Source organism: Crocodylus siamensis, chromosome 2, assembly GCF_052110815.1.
Source record: "Crocodylus siamensis isolate JL-2025a chromosome 2, ASM5211081v1, whole genome shotgun sequence".
NCBI classification, from domain to species: domain Eukaryota; kingdom Metazoa; phylum Chordata; order Crocodylia; family Crocodylidae; genus Crocodylus; species Crocodylus siamensis.
The window spans coordinates 24,661,868-24,677,090 of NC_143396.1; the positions used below are offsets into that span (position 1 = coordinate 24,661,868).

At 41.5% G+C, this 15,223-nt stretch overlaps 1 protein-coding gene across 5 annotated transcripts in view; it reads right to left on the reverse strand.

The window, feature by feature from the left end:
• TBC1D14 (TBC1 domain family member 14) overlaps positions 1-15,223 on the reverse strand; it is a 111,959-nt gene that overhangs the window by 13,470 nt on the left and 83,266 nt on the right. For all 5 annotated transcript variants that reach the window (XM_090035541.1, XM_090035543.1, XM_090035544.1 and 2 more), the window contains 7 exons: positions 12,334-12,451; positions 9,641-9,747; positions 8,487-8,567; positions 6,815-6,909; positions 5,218-5,289; positions 2,987-3,115; positions 902-1,011 (listed from right to left, as the gene is read on the reverse strand). In XM_090035541.1, the coding sequence (XP_089891667.1) occupies positions 902-1,011; positions 2,987-3,115; positions 5,218-5,289; positions 6,815-6,909; positions 8,487-8,567; positions 9,641-9,747; positions 12,334-12,451 (712 nt within the window). The remainder of the gene's footprint in view (positions 1-901; positions 1,012-2,986; positions 3,116-5,217; positions 5,290-6,814; positions 6,910-8,486; positions 8,568-9,640; positions 9,748-12,333; positions 12,452-15,223) is intronic.

A 15,223-nucleotide genomic window follows, 5' to 3' on the forward strand; every position in this document is an offset into this window, starting at 1 on the left:
GTCCTTGCAGTGAGGTAGGGAGCCCTGGCTTACCAGTGGGGCTTGGGGGAGGAGAGGTGGCAGCTCCTGCCACTGTGTGTAGCCTCAGGGGAGGCACAGGGGGCATGTGCCCCAGAGCCATGTGTAGGGCAAAGACAGGCTGCCACTGAGCGCTCAGGGCCCAGCCTCTTCCCAGTGGGGGTGTTGGGCAGGTGGTGGTGGCGGCACTGGGATGGGACTGGGGGGTGGGGACACGCTACAGCCAGCCCCAAATTTGCCATAGCCTCCTGTAACTCCCCCCTGCCAGCGCTGCTGCCACCCACCCTGCCCTGAGCGTAGCTCCAGCCCAGCTCCCTGCGCTGGGAAGAGGCTGGGGCCCCAAGCGCACAGTGGTAACCCACCCCCCACCCCACACAGATCTGGGTAGGCCCATGCCCGTCGTGCCTTCCCCAGGGTGCACGCAGTGACAGGAGCTACCCTCTCCCCTTGCACCCCCCAGCCAAGCCATGGCTATGTCCCACACCCTGCCCCACCCCGGCTGAGCAGTGCCTGCCCCTGCTCCACTCCCCGCCTCACCGTGGGGGCCTCCATCTGCCCTCCTCATCCCCCCCCCCAACAGGCTTACCAGCTGGACACTGCTCTCCAAGCTGCCAGGATGCACTCCTGGCTGCACGCACGCTGCGGCTGTGCACATGCACAAGCATTTATTGGCGACATTATTGATCACATCAGTCCAAAAAAAGCTGATTACCGATAATGTAAATGTTCCTTATATCAGTGCCAAATAAGATATGGACCCATGTACTGGTGCACCTCTAATGTAAAAACTTAAACACTAACCTGCCCTCAGTGAATTTTATGAGCACACTGTCTATTTTATAAACGTGCATGTACAGCTGAGAGCCTGCTCTGACAGTCTTACCAATCAATAAGATAGATGTCTGGTGTCAAGTTATTTTTCTTGAAGTGAGCGAACAACTTTGGCAGATTTTCTTCAAAGAACACTTCAAATGCTGCAAAATAGGTCAACATCTGGGAAAATATGAAGGGGAAAATTATCAATTTCGATATCAGTTAACTGTTTAATCATAGTAAGAATGTTCCTTCATTTCAAGAGTGTAGACTCAGCAAGAGATACTAGAATTGAATTCTTCTGTACAGCACACAGCCATGCATTTACAAAGGAAGTAAGCACCTGCATGTACATGTGAGAGTTGCATTCTGTATATGCAGCTGAAATTGCTCAAGGGACCAATAATTGCTCTGGACATTGGCCAGTTTCCTTTAAAAATGGAAACAAACCTACCAACAGGTGAAGTAAGCAATTTGCTGATTATTACTCTTCAATGTAGTGCATGTTTATGATAACTCAGGGGTGCTTCATGGGAATAACCTTATTTTAGAAGAAATTAACGTCAAGGCCAAAAGGTTCATAAAAATAAGTTAGGATTGTAGGCACCACCATGCCTTATAAAGGAAGTCAAGTATCATTTGCATCCTAAAAGAGGAAATGGGAGTAAAGGCAAAGGTTGCACAGTGAATCAACCTAATATTTAGGTCTGATTCCTGTCAGCCCCCTTCCCTATCCTTTGAAATTAAGGACCCCCAAATTGTGAAATTTGTCATTAAGTATTCACAATTTAGTGACAAAGTATAAGATTTAAGATATGCTGCCAAACTGCTAAAGAGTCAAGCTGTCAAATAGTCAAAAACTAAGAACTTTTAGTTCTTTTCCTGGGCTCTTCCATCAGTTTTCAGCAAGACCCCTTATCCCCAGAACCACCAATACCACAGCAGAAATGGGAAGGAAAGGTTGAGATTCTAAACATAATGATGCAAGATGTTCCAGAGACAAAACATCTTGCTGATATGTCACAACAGAACGGGGAAATGGGACCAAAGCTCCTTTCTGAACAATCTGACATACTTATTTCCTTTAGTTTTCTGGTATATTTTTCTGTTCTTCCACGTGCATTCTTCAGCTTTTCTGGAGGAGGGCTAGACCAGCAGCAGTGGGGAGGGGGGTGGGGGGTGTACAGCGGGTTGGGCCCAGTCTACATGCCCCCCCTGCTGTCATTCTAGATGGGCAGTTTGCTAGTTTTAAATTTATCTTCATCCAAGCTGCTTAACTAGCGTGTGTTTTTAAATGGAGACTATTAGACCAAGCCATTCTACTGTAGTGATGTATTTCACTGACTGCAACAGGGCCTCCTACAATAGTGCTGGGAGGAAGGAAATGCAATTAGTCATTCCAAGTGACCAATTCTGATGCCAAAACAGTAGGATTGTTGTTCCTATTATCTACACTGTTACCCACTTGAACTCTTATGAAATAAGCCTTGACGTTCCTGGAAATATACTCTTTGCTTAAAAAGGACAGCAGAAGATTAACACATTACTGGATATTTCTTTTAGTAAAATGCTTTTCAAAAGCTCATGAGGCAGTTACAGCAGAGTTTTGATAGAAAGAAGATTGCAAACTCTGTTTGTCTGTCCATACTGTAATGCATGCAACACCTGAGAGAGCCAGGTATCTTGATCACCTTTGAAAGTTTGAGAATTGGATATTTACTTCCTTTTTCTTCTTTGAAATCCCAGAGAACACAAAAAAAAATGTAAGAGGAAAATGGGAAAGCTGCTTCTCACCATATAACATCAGTAGACTTTTTTTTAACCACCTAGCATGCTGAAATTAAAAAAATGCCTTCAAATTCCTTTTTGTAAAGCTGGAAGGGTTTGGCTTTTTTTTCCTGGCTCCCACCTAACAATGTACAAATTAAATCAGACCTGCCAAACTACTCATAATTGCACATCACACACTACTCAGCACCTGAAGTATTTTATTTGGTTTTCCTTTTCAGTAAGTTTTAATTTTAATTTGTTGCTTTAGACAGTTCCAGCTGACTTATTTTTCCAACAGACTTCAAAGCACAGCTGATGTTCATTTGTAACTGAATAGGTCTAGAAGCATAAGCATGAAGCAACTGCAGTTTTCCTGCTTACTTACAAGGCCATGGTCCACTCGAAAAAATGCCATCTGACAAGGTTTATTCAAAAGGTTAGAAAAAGCAATGAAGGCATCAGCAGTATCCAAATTCAGGATCAATACTGCTGCTATGAATGACATGCCCTGTACCTAAAGAAAAAAAAAAAAAAGGAGAAATGATGAGTAACCTACTTTTTCCAAGAATGCAGTCTCACCACTTGTGTGATGATGCACGCATTGGCCCCAAGTTATTTTCTGAATCTTCCAGAAAGACAACCCTACTGAAGCTTCACAAGTACTCTCTCAAGGCAGCCACTGTTCAGAAAAGAGGTTTCAACAAGGCCCGATGTCAGTTCCTTCCATTCAACGGAGGTCTTAGAGTACAATTTTGAGTAAGAGGAAGAATAACAGTATACATTAGTCTGCAGAGGAAAGCCTTAAAAACCAGTAAATTCTAGGTGTCCTTTCTTCTGAGATGACTTCTGCATATTTTCAGTTTCAAGTAGTTAAACTTGGTTCTAATTAATCAAAGACTGATCTCCTAAAACATAGCTAGATATTGCATTCAGAGACAGTATTGCACAAGTGTATAAACAGAACCACAAGTGGTAATGCTATGCATTTTGATAATGGAAACATTAGAGACATGTCAAGGTTATCTTATCCTATCCTTATCTTACCCTAAGTCTGGTCAGCAAAAAAGACAAGGACATTCTTATCCATTTCCCTGCTACTATCACAGTGAACCAGACAGTCAGTTTTATTTAAAACTGCAAGGCTCTGTGAACTGGAATGGAAAAATTCTTAGTTTCAGTCTGAACCTCATATTAAAAATCACTTAAAAGGTCTCATGAGCTAGAAACACTGCTCAGAAATCTGCAACTATCTGTATTGGTCTCCTTGTAAGGAAGACAACAAACATGAGCATCAGGAGCCAATTTAACACGTTTTCCTCAATTCCCTTTGTGATTCTTTCGCTTAATTTCTTTGCAGTGTGCAGCAGTTACGATTGGCTGCTGGTTACTAGAGATGAGTTAACCAAGACATGTGACCTAGATCTGCTGTATGGTCTCCCACCCCTAAGTTTCAGTTTACTATGTTAAAGCCCCTAAAATGTCCAACTAAGTTTTCAATCTTGCCTGACTTGTCTGACAGAGAAGCCAAAAGATGCCTTTCATTGAATCCAGAGACTTCTTAAGACCTCGGTGAGAAAGGCATGGAGCTTCTGCTACCTATCCACGTGGCCCTGTGTTGTGAAGGGTATACACATGGATTGGAGGAATAGCTTCCTCGGGAATATTTCTGGCTTTGAACATTAACACTTCCTCTACCTCTAACCTCCCCAAAATAAATTACTTTAGAATCAAAAGGCAGAGTGACTTTTCTGAAAGGATGGTCTTAAGGATGGTCTCAAAGACTTATCACATTACCTGGATTAACTCCCATAAGATTTATATTTTTCAAGGGCTAACTGCTTTGTTTATTCCCTTTGATTTCTCTGATTCATCTCTGCAACTCTCAGCAGTTCCCCTTTCCCTACCCTCTGCATTTAAAATCCCTTATTCCATTCTGTTTAGTACTCCTCCTCTCTGCAAGTCCATGAATCTGACAAAGCAGATTGCAAAAGTTCAGGCTTCTCTGAATTAGTTTCTAAGGTGGCCACTCTGCCCTGCCTTCTGCCTAAGTCCTAACATGGCTGACTACTTTGTTCTAGAACCAAAGAAAGGTCCCTATAGGCACAGCAGCCGTGGAAAAAAAGACCACTAGAGTAGGAAAAACACTGTCCTTTCATAACCTCTGCTCTGAACATCTGGTGGTAGTGTGAAGGCCAGCAGCCCTACAGGCCCTGATTTACAGAATGTTTCAGAAGAACACGGCACACGGGTAAGTGGCAAGCCATTCTGAAGACGAGACTAAATTTAAACAGGTTGTCATCTTGGTAAGATTAGAGCAAAAGTACAGTGCATAGTTAAGTCATTACTCTGAACTATAAGTTGTTCTGGAGTGCAATCTTCAAACATTTAAAAGCATAACTCAGACTCTTAGTATTATGCTATAAGACAAAGCTAGCAACATAACCATAAAATGTACATGCGCATATCCCTGACAGATGTTTTGGATAAAAATAAACACCACAAAGTAACCAGAATGCAAAACAAAGACAAAGTCCCACAAAATCATTTTAGAGCAGTCTAGCAAGTGACCAGAAAACACTTCCACCCCACATAAAACACAAGAAGAACTGCACTTACATAGCCAACATCTGGTCTGTAACAAGTATAGGCTCCTAAAATACTGTGCAATGTGTCATGGTAAGGACCACCCTATAAAATAAAAGGGCGCACAAGAGAAATGTTAAACTGTTTAGGATTTAGATATCTCTTCCATTAAAATTAATTCCCTGGAAGGCTTTGAAACTATCTGCTTCTTTCAGAAGAAACTTAGGCTTTTATAGGAAATGCAACAATTTTTCTCACTGATGTTATAAATACACAGTTCAGTCAATAGGTTAATGACTCACTGAATCCAAATACAGAAAAACATGCAATAGAAATTCTCCACAGCTTAGTGCAGGCTGACCCCAATCAAGAGTCAAATTCTAATCTGTTAGATGAGCAGCAATACTGAGCCACAAAGAAAGTGAAGTATGAGCACGCAAAGGATTATTGCCATGAGTATCAATGTGAAGTGCTAGAAATCTTAGTGTATATTTCACTGACCAGTAGAGCTTGTTCGGCATTTTCCAACGAAACAAGCTTTTACTGAGAAATGCCGATTCATCAAAACCCAAAACTTTTCAAGAGAACGTACAAACCAGTTTCAGCGAGGATAGAGTATCCTGTTCAAAATGAGAGAACAGAAGAGACTCACTTGCCATTTTCAGAGCAGTCCAGTACTCTGAGCACTCATTCACAATGTGAAAGACCAACAATGTTCTGGCGTTTGGTCTTAACTGGGCAAGGACTTAAATCTAATTCTTAACCCCAGATCAGTACTTAACCAACCTAGCAGTCGACTCAGTCTCTCCCCACCACTGGCTCAATGAATATTATTATATAGAAAAGGAAGAGGCAAACTGGGTTTTGAAATCCTTGTCTGAGGCAGGCAGAATAGGAACTCAAACCAGGGTCTCCCACATCACGGATGCATGCTCTAACCAACGTGCACTGGCCATGCTGGGATCAGTGGCTGTCAGTCACTCAGACACTCTAAAACAGGGCTGTCCAACCTCTGAATGGCTGGTGGCCACAGGCCCCCAGGCCACCTACCACACACAGTTCAGCCTGCAGGCATTGCAGCACTGGCCCCACCCTGAGCCCCCCAAGCTGCAGACTCCCTGGATCTGTTGTTCCACCACCCCATACCTCCCAAAGGAACAGGGGTGGGAAGCAGAAGCTTGGACGCAGAGCCTGGTGACCCTGGAAGCAGCAGCAGCAGAGCATTGGGGGTGCAGCGCCAGTACCAGGAGTTGAGACTTAACCCCTCAGGGGCCACATGAAGCTTACAGGACACCAAAAAGTTAGACAAAAAGACTAGATAGACTGAGAATGTATTTGAAATCCCAAATTTTCACAGTTTTCCAAACAGCTCTGTTCAGCAGCCTTAAATTATCCTAAAATTCTTTATCATTCAGACTCTAAAGAACTGAACTTTACCACAGAGGACTCTGACACTGTATACCAGGTAAATACTAACATGCAAGCTGGCATCTACAGTGCAATTCCTGTACACATACTGGTAGGTAAACATGAACCACATCAGGAAAAAAAAAAAAAAAAAAAAAGATTTTTAGTTCTTAAGGATACACTGAAAGAAAAAGGTGTCTTTTGACAAGTTCTTGTCACTTACTTGCTGGAAAATACACAGATTAGGAAATGTTCTCGAAATGTCCAGTTTTATTAATTCCAAACTGGCTTCTCTATCTGCTGTAGAAAATCCAGCATCTACGGAAATCAAAGTATACAGCTGATGCATTTATTAGAAGTCTGGTCATCCCCCACACATCCCTTAAACAACTCAGCATTTTCAAGGTTCATTCCTCACCATTCAGCTCAGGCCAATACACTATAAACAGGATTACTTGTCCTTAAGCTAGTTTACACAGTAAGGAATGACAATACTTGATCTTGAAGCAGTCTTATAGTGTCGATTACTCACCATTAAGTATGTATGCAGTGAGATCAGGAAGACGTGCAGGGCTGTAAATTGGTACCCACTGTCAAGTCCAGGGGGATACTCAAACCTATATATTGTATCACTGCTCTGCAGGCCTGTACCACAAGGACCTCTCTGGAAGGATTTTGTTTTGGCAGCAAGGAAGGGAACAGAAACAGGGACTGGCAACTTTCACCGTATGCCTCCCCTATGTGTGCATCTTTTCTGGTAGTCACTTATGTTACATGCAAAAGACATAACTGCAGTGATCACATATTACAGAGTAAATCTGACATTTTGCAGTGTGTTCATGTTTAAACATCACATGCAACTGCAATACTCCAAGCAACTGCTTGTAAGAAGCTTCAGACAAAGCAAACCTTGATGTACAGCAACAGCTTTCTTTTTTGATATCTAGAAATCCTGTTTGTCATGCGTTTTGGATCAGTGATATCAACTTCTCTATCTGCTGCCAGAGTTTTTTAATCAAAGGCCAAAATAGAAGTGCACGTGCAGACGTCAAAGGAATAATAGCATTTAAAAGAAATTTAAAATCATATTAGGAACTCTTCACTGGATCCTAATTAGGATGTCTTAAAATTGGGCAGGCACACTTTTCTCAAATGTTTTTTACTGGCAAATGCCCATGTATAATATTCTTATGGTTCTGCCCAACACCACTGCTTAACACGGAAGACTATCCTTGTAGAAGAAAATATCTTATTTTAAATGCCCACATGCATTTATTACCACTCAAGAGAGACTCCTTTTCCCAATGAGCTGGAAAATCTAGACCTGCTGAGTCTGCAGCAACTGCCTTACAGCACTCCCATAGATGCACTGCAGACAAGGTACTCACAAAGCTTCCATGAGACATTAAACAGAAATTTGCTACACCTAAACATTTGTAACACCTAAAAATATGTCAAAGAGTTTAGATCCCCCAGAACTATATACAAGGAGAAAAGCATCTTAAAGGTGTTACAACTTGAGCACTTACTAAAATGCTACTCATATAAAATAATATACCAATTTTATAAAGGCAGAAACAGTGAAAGTTTGTTTTTTTAATAATTCTAGACTAAAAGGAAAAAAGCAGTAAAGTTACAAGGCTTCCATCTTTTGCAAACCATAAAAATGATACAGCTATTTCTAGTTTCCTGTAGAGCTATTTTGAACCTATCCTTTTATCAACTAAACAACCCATAGCTACAGTGCTGTAACATTTCTTCTCTTTTCAAGCTGCATTATTTCACTTGAAACTACGGTAACTAAGGTTTGCTTTTACACAACTATGCCTAAATTTTGGTACTGAAGGATAAGGTAAGCCCACAGTAATCAAAGTAGTACTAAATAAAACACTTACCTTCACACTCTACCTCAGCACCTCCTGTGCTAAGTGACCGCCACTTCTCCTTGGCACGAGCTAGGCAGATATCATAGAGTTCTGAAAAAAATCCATTTTTTTTTCTAACTCCATTTATTGAGGACATGCCAGAACACTATTCCTAATCATTAGAAAGATCTTTAAAAGTATCACTAAAATAAAACAGCTGAACTTCACTAAGGTTAGGGTTCTGGAAGATGCATTTCATGGTGATATACATTTCTGATACGGCTAAGAGGACAGGCAACTAAAGGATTAACGAAGATTTAGTTTTGAGCTTCTGTTCTGAGTTATGTCCTTCACCATTCAAAACTCCACCCAGAACAATGTCGAGTAACAAACCCATCACTTCCACCCTACATCCATTTCTGAGGTGTCCACAACTACATAAATCAACTACTATACTACTGTACTGCTATCCTCACCAATAAGCATATGGGAAAGAGGACTAATTCCAACAGCAGGCTTTTTCTAAGTCCCTTTCCTTGCTCATGAGTCCAGTGTCCCATTTAGAATAATAATAATAAAAAAAAATGAATCATGCACACTTGTAGGTACTATATAATTAGTGGTAATTCTATGTAATATCTTATTTTCTATTTAAAACAGAGTCATTAACTCAGACCTTCTCTATTTAATATCAAATCAGCAAGCAGCAATAACACTCTACCACCTTAAGTGACTTTGCAGAAGAATAAAAGCCTGAGGCCACCCACACAATTTACTACCACATAAGGCATAAAAAGAAACTATACATTAATTGGAAGAAAACACAATACATCTGTAATGAAAGCAAAGCATAAGTAACTGTAAGCTCACACCTTAGTCTTCCCCACCCTATCCTCCAACTCAGGAGCATCAAACTTATACCCACTGTAGAGGGGCAAGAATTAAGGGTGGGCACCCCCAGCAAAATATCTGGGCTACATAGCCCCTTTGGAGATAAATTTTGTTGGCTGTGAGTTAACCTGCAACAGGTACATTAGCTCCCATTGCTGCGGCTTGTCCCACTGCCACAACCAGCCCATGAGGAGAGGGTTAAGTTTGTCACCCCTGCCACAACTGAACAAGAGTTTCTCCCATTAAAGGCTGCACTCCCATAATAATATAGATAGAATACAAATCAGACTCACCATGAGTTATATTTAACTCATTGCCAATAGCCAAGCTCCAGACTTTGCCTCGCACACTTGGAGGAATACCTTGCCACCACAATTCTCGAACTTTACGGGAACAGCACCTGTTTGAAAAACAAAACGTGTCCTACTGAAGCTGTATTTTGTTGCTCATTGTTGAGGTGTTTTGCTGCAGCTGAATGGTCTACGTAAGGAAGTATATCAGCATGCCAGAGACCTCCAAGAAATCAGCAGGGTTTGTTCAATATTCATTCATCATTTGGGGCTTTAATTTGACCTTTAACACAAAAAAGTCTCTCTTCTCAAACAGAAAGCTTATTTTAACTGGCGACATGCAACCATAACAGTTGTTCTGCCACTCTACCAGTGAGAAAAGACTTGAGGGGTAAGGCCTGGGAGGAATAAAAATGAGGGGACCCTGCTGGTAGCCAGGTATAAGTCAAAAAACAGGAAAACCCCAGACCTTCAGTATAAAATCCTGATCTAATCCACTTGTAAAAGCTTACCCTCCCCCACATTCAAGGCTCTGCCACACAGATAAGATATGTAACTTTCCATACAGTTTAATAGCTACAGCTCTCCAGGGATGCACTTTGCAAAGAAACAATAAGCAACACAGCAGGGTGGGGAAAGGACCAGTCAAGCACATTAAGCAGAACAGAAATATAGTATCCACTGAAGTGATGATCATTAGCCCAAAACCTACTGCAGGGAAATACGAAGGAGCATCTGACTACCCACGGCAAGGCTGCATTTGAAGGAAAGGCAAGGCTATAACATATTTGTCTAAAAGCATACTGCTGCATTAAATCACTGAGCCAAGTGGTTTCATTACTCTCTATCATTTGGCACATTTCTAAGGATCAATTAATTGGCAAGGAAAACTAATGGAGTGTCTGTTCCCTGTTGTCTTCACACAAACTAGAAAATGTCAATCAACAGCTAAAATTTAAGTAAAATTTACCAAAAGACAAAATTAGATTGTTAAATTATAAACATTATTTATTTCTATTTAATTTACTCTTTGAATTCTCCAAACACTAGTTTCTCTCACAGCTGCCTGGAACAATTTAATGCCACAACAACAAAGGTCTATGCAGGACTCAGTGCTTTGCTTTCCAAACAAGGAAAAAAAATCAGCCCTAAAAATCCTGTATAGCTGAATACAGGTCTTCAGACACTGGCTGTTTTATAAGCATGCCAACTGCCTTTACAATATTTTTTAAAGTGGGTTTTAGTTCTGAAGAGTTTCACTATTGTTTTTCCTAGTTTTCTTTTCCACCACTTGTCACAGAAGACGTCACACATTTAAATGAGTTACAAGAGTGAGCTTAAATTTATAAATACACATGAGCATATGCCAGTGGTGCTCAGCCTCCAGCCCACAAAGCCATGTCATCCAGCCTGTGGGTTTCCCTGTGGGCCCTGAAATCTGGCAGCAGGGGAGTGGTGGCAGCATTAACTGCAGCTCCCGCGCTGCCAAATTCCAGACCTGTGAAGAGCCCTGCAAGGGTGGGGCCATATTTGAGTGCACTGGATCGCACCTGCAGACTGACACCTGGAGTCCGCTTAGGAACCAACACAGACCTGTGGATCCAGCTGTATAGGTTGAGCACTACTAGTATACAATAGTGAAGGTCAAGGGAGTTTGGCTACAAGTTTGTTGTTTTCCATCATCTTTTTAACAAAGGCCCCTATCACTAAGCACTTCCTTATCTTAGATCATTTCCAAACATCATTTATGTACAGATTATATGGAAATGGTTTGGAAAAGAAAAAGTAAAAACAAAAACAGGTCTTAAAATCGCACATTAAAACTAAAGGGACATTTAGGAGCTCACTGCTTTTCATTCATAGCAGTGTAGAAGAAAAAGTTGTTGTGATAATAGCTATCACTGAAGCCTGGATTCTATTTCAAATGCAATGGAGACCACAAATTATTGTTCTCAAAGCAAATATCTGCAGGTGTGTTCTAAAAACTGAAGGCCGGATAGGGCTACAGAACATACAACCACCTGCGTGCAGGATATAGGCCAGTGATCCCCACCAAGGGTGAGACACGGCACACTAGTGTACCAAAAGAGCAGCTGCAGAGTGCCACAAAAAACAATATTTTGTTAGCATTAGATCTACCCTAAGGGGCTGTCTACTGGCCTGGAAATTTAAACAACACTGCTACTGCCACTGCCCCTCCACTACCAAATTCCCAAGCTCTGCACAGCAGAATCAAACCCACAGACTGAATCTAGCCTGGGGACCAGACTGGCACTGCTCATCCAGCCTGCAGGACCAAACTGTTCAGCACCACTGCATAAATCTTAGACCACACCCACCATGCATACTGCTCCAGGTGTAAGAGTGAAGCATGCTGCCAATTTTAATCCAGAAAGAAATGTGTGCCCCAGGTATCAAAAATTTAAGAAACACTGGTATAACCATATGTTGAACCAAGCTAATTTGGAAAACATGAATCTACACTGAAGGTAATCAACAAATGGAATTAATAGAATTACAAACCCTTTAGCAATATGAGCTGAATTAAACAGGCTAACTCCCATACACGTCACCTTTAAATTTCTATAACCACTAACTTCCAGCAATTTACATAAAAAAAAAAATCCTTACTAAGTGTATTACCCCTCAGGATACAGGAGTTACTGTTAATTAAACTCAACACAACACAGTCTTACATAGTTTCCCAGTTGGGTAAGATTTCATTGTTCCAAGTTAAAACGGCATTGCCAATGCTTTCTTCCAGTTTACATCGTTCTTCCAGTTGTTTCTTTCTCCTCTGGGCTTCTTTAAGCTCTGCAGAAAAGCAATTTACTTTCTAAGTCATTAAGAATAAAACAAATACTTAAGTGTCAGTCACTACTTTATATATCTGAAGCTACAGTGACCTGCTCATTTAAATTTCAAAGAACATTCCCAATCCTCCACAACTGGCTATATAACATGGGTAATCATAACAGTGGGCATCAATAAATACTATGATTTAACCACAAGTTCAGATAACTTTAGATGAACTAGATGAAAGTTACAGGATATGGTTTCCTTTTTCTAAGCTACCACTTCAAATCTGAACAAGTAAAATGAAGCAACTGAAAGATGTAACCATCTGACAGCCTGCATGGAGCAAAATGATGGTTTCAGTCTCATTCTAAGTCTAAAAGTGTCTACATGGGACTACTTTCTGAATTCTGTACATAGCCCTTCCAAAATACAATTTTATGTATATTGTCAGGGCAGTAAGGGACTTTTCCACCATTGTATCTCATGCTAAAAACCTCATTCTTTGTTATTTTAAGACTTTCAGTATTTAAGGCTGTCAGGCAGTGTCTCTAAGCCTAGGAATGACACCATTTTTCCCAGGACAAATTGGGCCTGTGTTTGTTCCAGAACAAAAAAAGTCTTGGTACTGGTGTGTACACACATCATCCTCCAATCAGGCTTTGTGAGTGGCTCAATACACTGCCACTTTTCTGCCACTGATTCAATGATGCAATCCCAGGCAGATGCTCTTTGTAATGTCCCAGGACAAACTTAGCATTTCTTATCCCGTGAACTGTTTTAGGGTTTGTCCCAGGACAACAAACATGGTTGTCTGAATGATAGCACTGTCTGGGGATAAACCTGTTTCTCCTGGGACAAACAAGACATTCATTTGTAAGCCTGAGGAGTGCAAAATTAATTTCACTTCCCCCAAAAAACCCTTTAATCTATATTTCCTTTTCCAGGATTGATTTATATCATCCTAATATTCCCTATGTTGCATTCATTTTTCAATGTAACCTTTACAAACAAGACAGAAACTACTACATTGTAACATTGTGGCAGACACATTTTTATATAATTACATTACATTGGACCTGCATGTCACAAGAGATTATTCTGGAGATCAAGAACAGATCACAAACACCCTCTCAACTTGCCAGCACATGTGGAGCCTGGGATTGCAATCCTGGTCTTCACCTGCACCAGTGAGCTGGAAGCTGCATGCACTGCAGCCCTGCATGGGGCTGCAAGCACACAGCTTTGCAAGTGCCAGGCCAGGTAGGCAATTGGTTCAACCTGCTTGGCAAGTTCAAAGCTGCATGCTAGCAGCCTTACACATGCTACTGCCAGGCACACAGCTTTGAACTTGCCAAGCAGATGGAACCAATCAACTACCCTGCCTGACATGTGCAGAGCTGTATAACAGCACACGGTACACCCCGGGGAATTATGCGTCCATGCATTTTGTACATAACGCATTACCCATGCATAACTGCATAATTTTGCATAATTTAACTGTGGTGGGCTCCGTGTTTCCACCCACATACAAACCCCACATACACAAACCCATACCCCTTCACAAACCCCACATACACCAATACCCACCCCCGCAGTTTCAGGCTGGTTAGAGACCTTGGGCTGCCCCAGACTCCAGACTAACAATCAGCTGGGGTGGCATGGGGTACGCCACATGTTCAATAGAAAACCACCATGCAAACCAGGCACAAGATGTCCTGCATTAATACGGAACATCTTTCTGGCTTGTTTGTGATTTATAGGCACCATAAACAGGCTGAAAGGGTGGCCTGTTGCTATTTACAGAGCAATTTACATATTGCTCATACATAAACATAACATCTGCTGTAACATCTGCCAGAAGCCTGACTGTGGATGCTTTAGTTCACTAATGCAAACAACCTTGAGTAATTCAAGGTTTGGGGTTTTTTTTAAACACAATGGGAGAGATTTGCTTGATCAGGAACCACACAGGACTATGGCAATTGTTTTGTAATGTCTATTTCAGAATCATTTCTTTGTGAGCCTACACATACTTGTCTTCTGCTTAAGAGGAAAGTAGAAGACAAGTGAGTTTTTACTTTCCCTGAACCTTGACCTTACCCAGTGTAGATGTCTATCTATGGGCATGTCTACACATTCATTAATATGCCTTAGTTACGGTGTTACCGTGTACTTAGTTACATTTAGTTTATTACTTGCCTAATGAAGTACTAAATGTGCAGTAACTACAGTTACTGCACAGTAACACTAGCACAGTTCTTTTGTGACACTTACTGCGCAGTAGCTTAATGACAATGCGCAGTAGGCTATTAGCATGGTTTTTGACCAGTCCACTACTGTGCAGTGTTATCAGGATAATGTGCCTTAAGTGTCTCGTGTAGATGCACCCTATATCTATTAACTATAACCTAAGTAGCACACTACTCTCACCCATACCACAAACTGGCTACCCCCCATACAGAGACCACCCTCCTTCGGACTGGTGCCTGATAACTGGACAACGATATTGGTGCTACATGTTCAGTTCTGTCACAGTTAGAGGGAGTAACTAGTTTGTTGCCAGTTACAAGACATTCAAAGCCTACAGAACACTTAAATGAGCAGGAACAGGCAAGAGGCAAGTCATTTGTCCACATCATCACCCTGCTCGCTTGTGTACCTAATGCTGTCCAGGAAGGCAGACTTAGTCATGTGCAAACCATCCTGAGCGCCCGCTCAAGTTTCCCATTGAGCTCTCACTTGTCTGCCTTCCCTTGCTAGGACACACAGGTGGCCAGCCAGACCTGG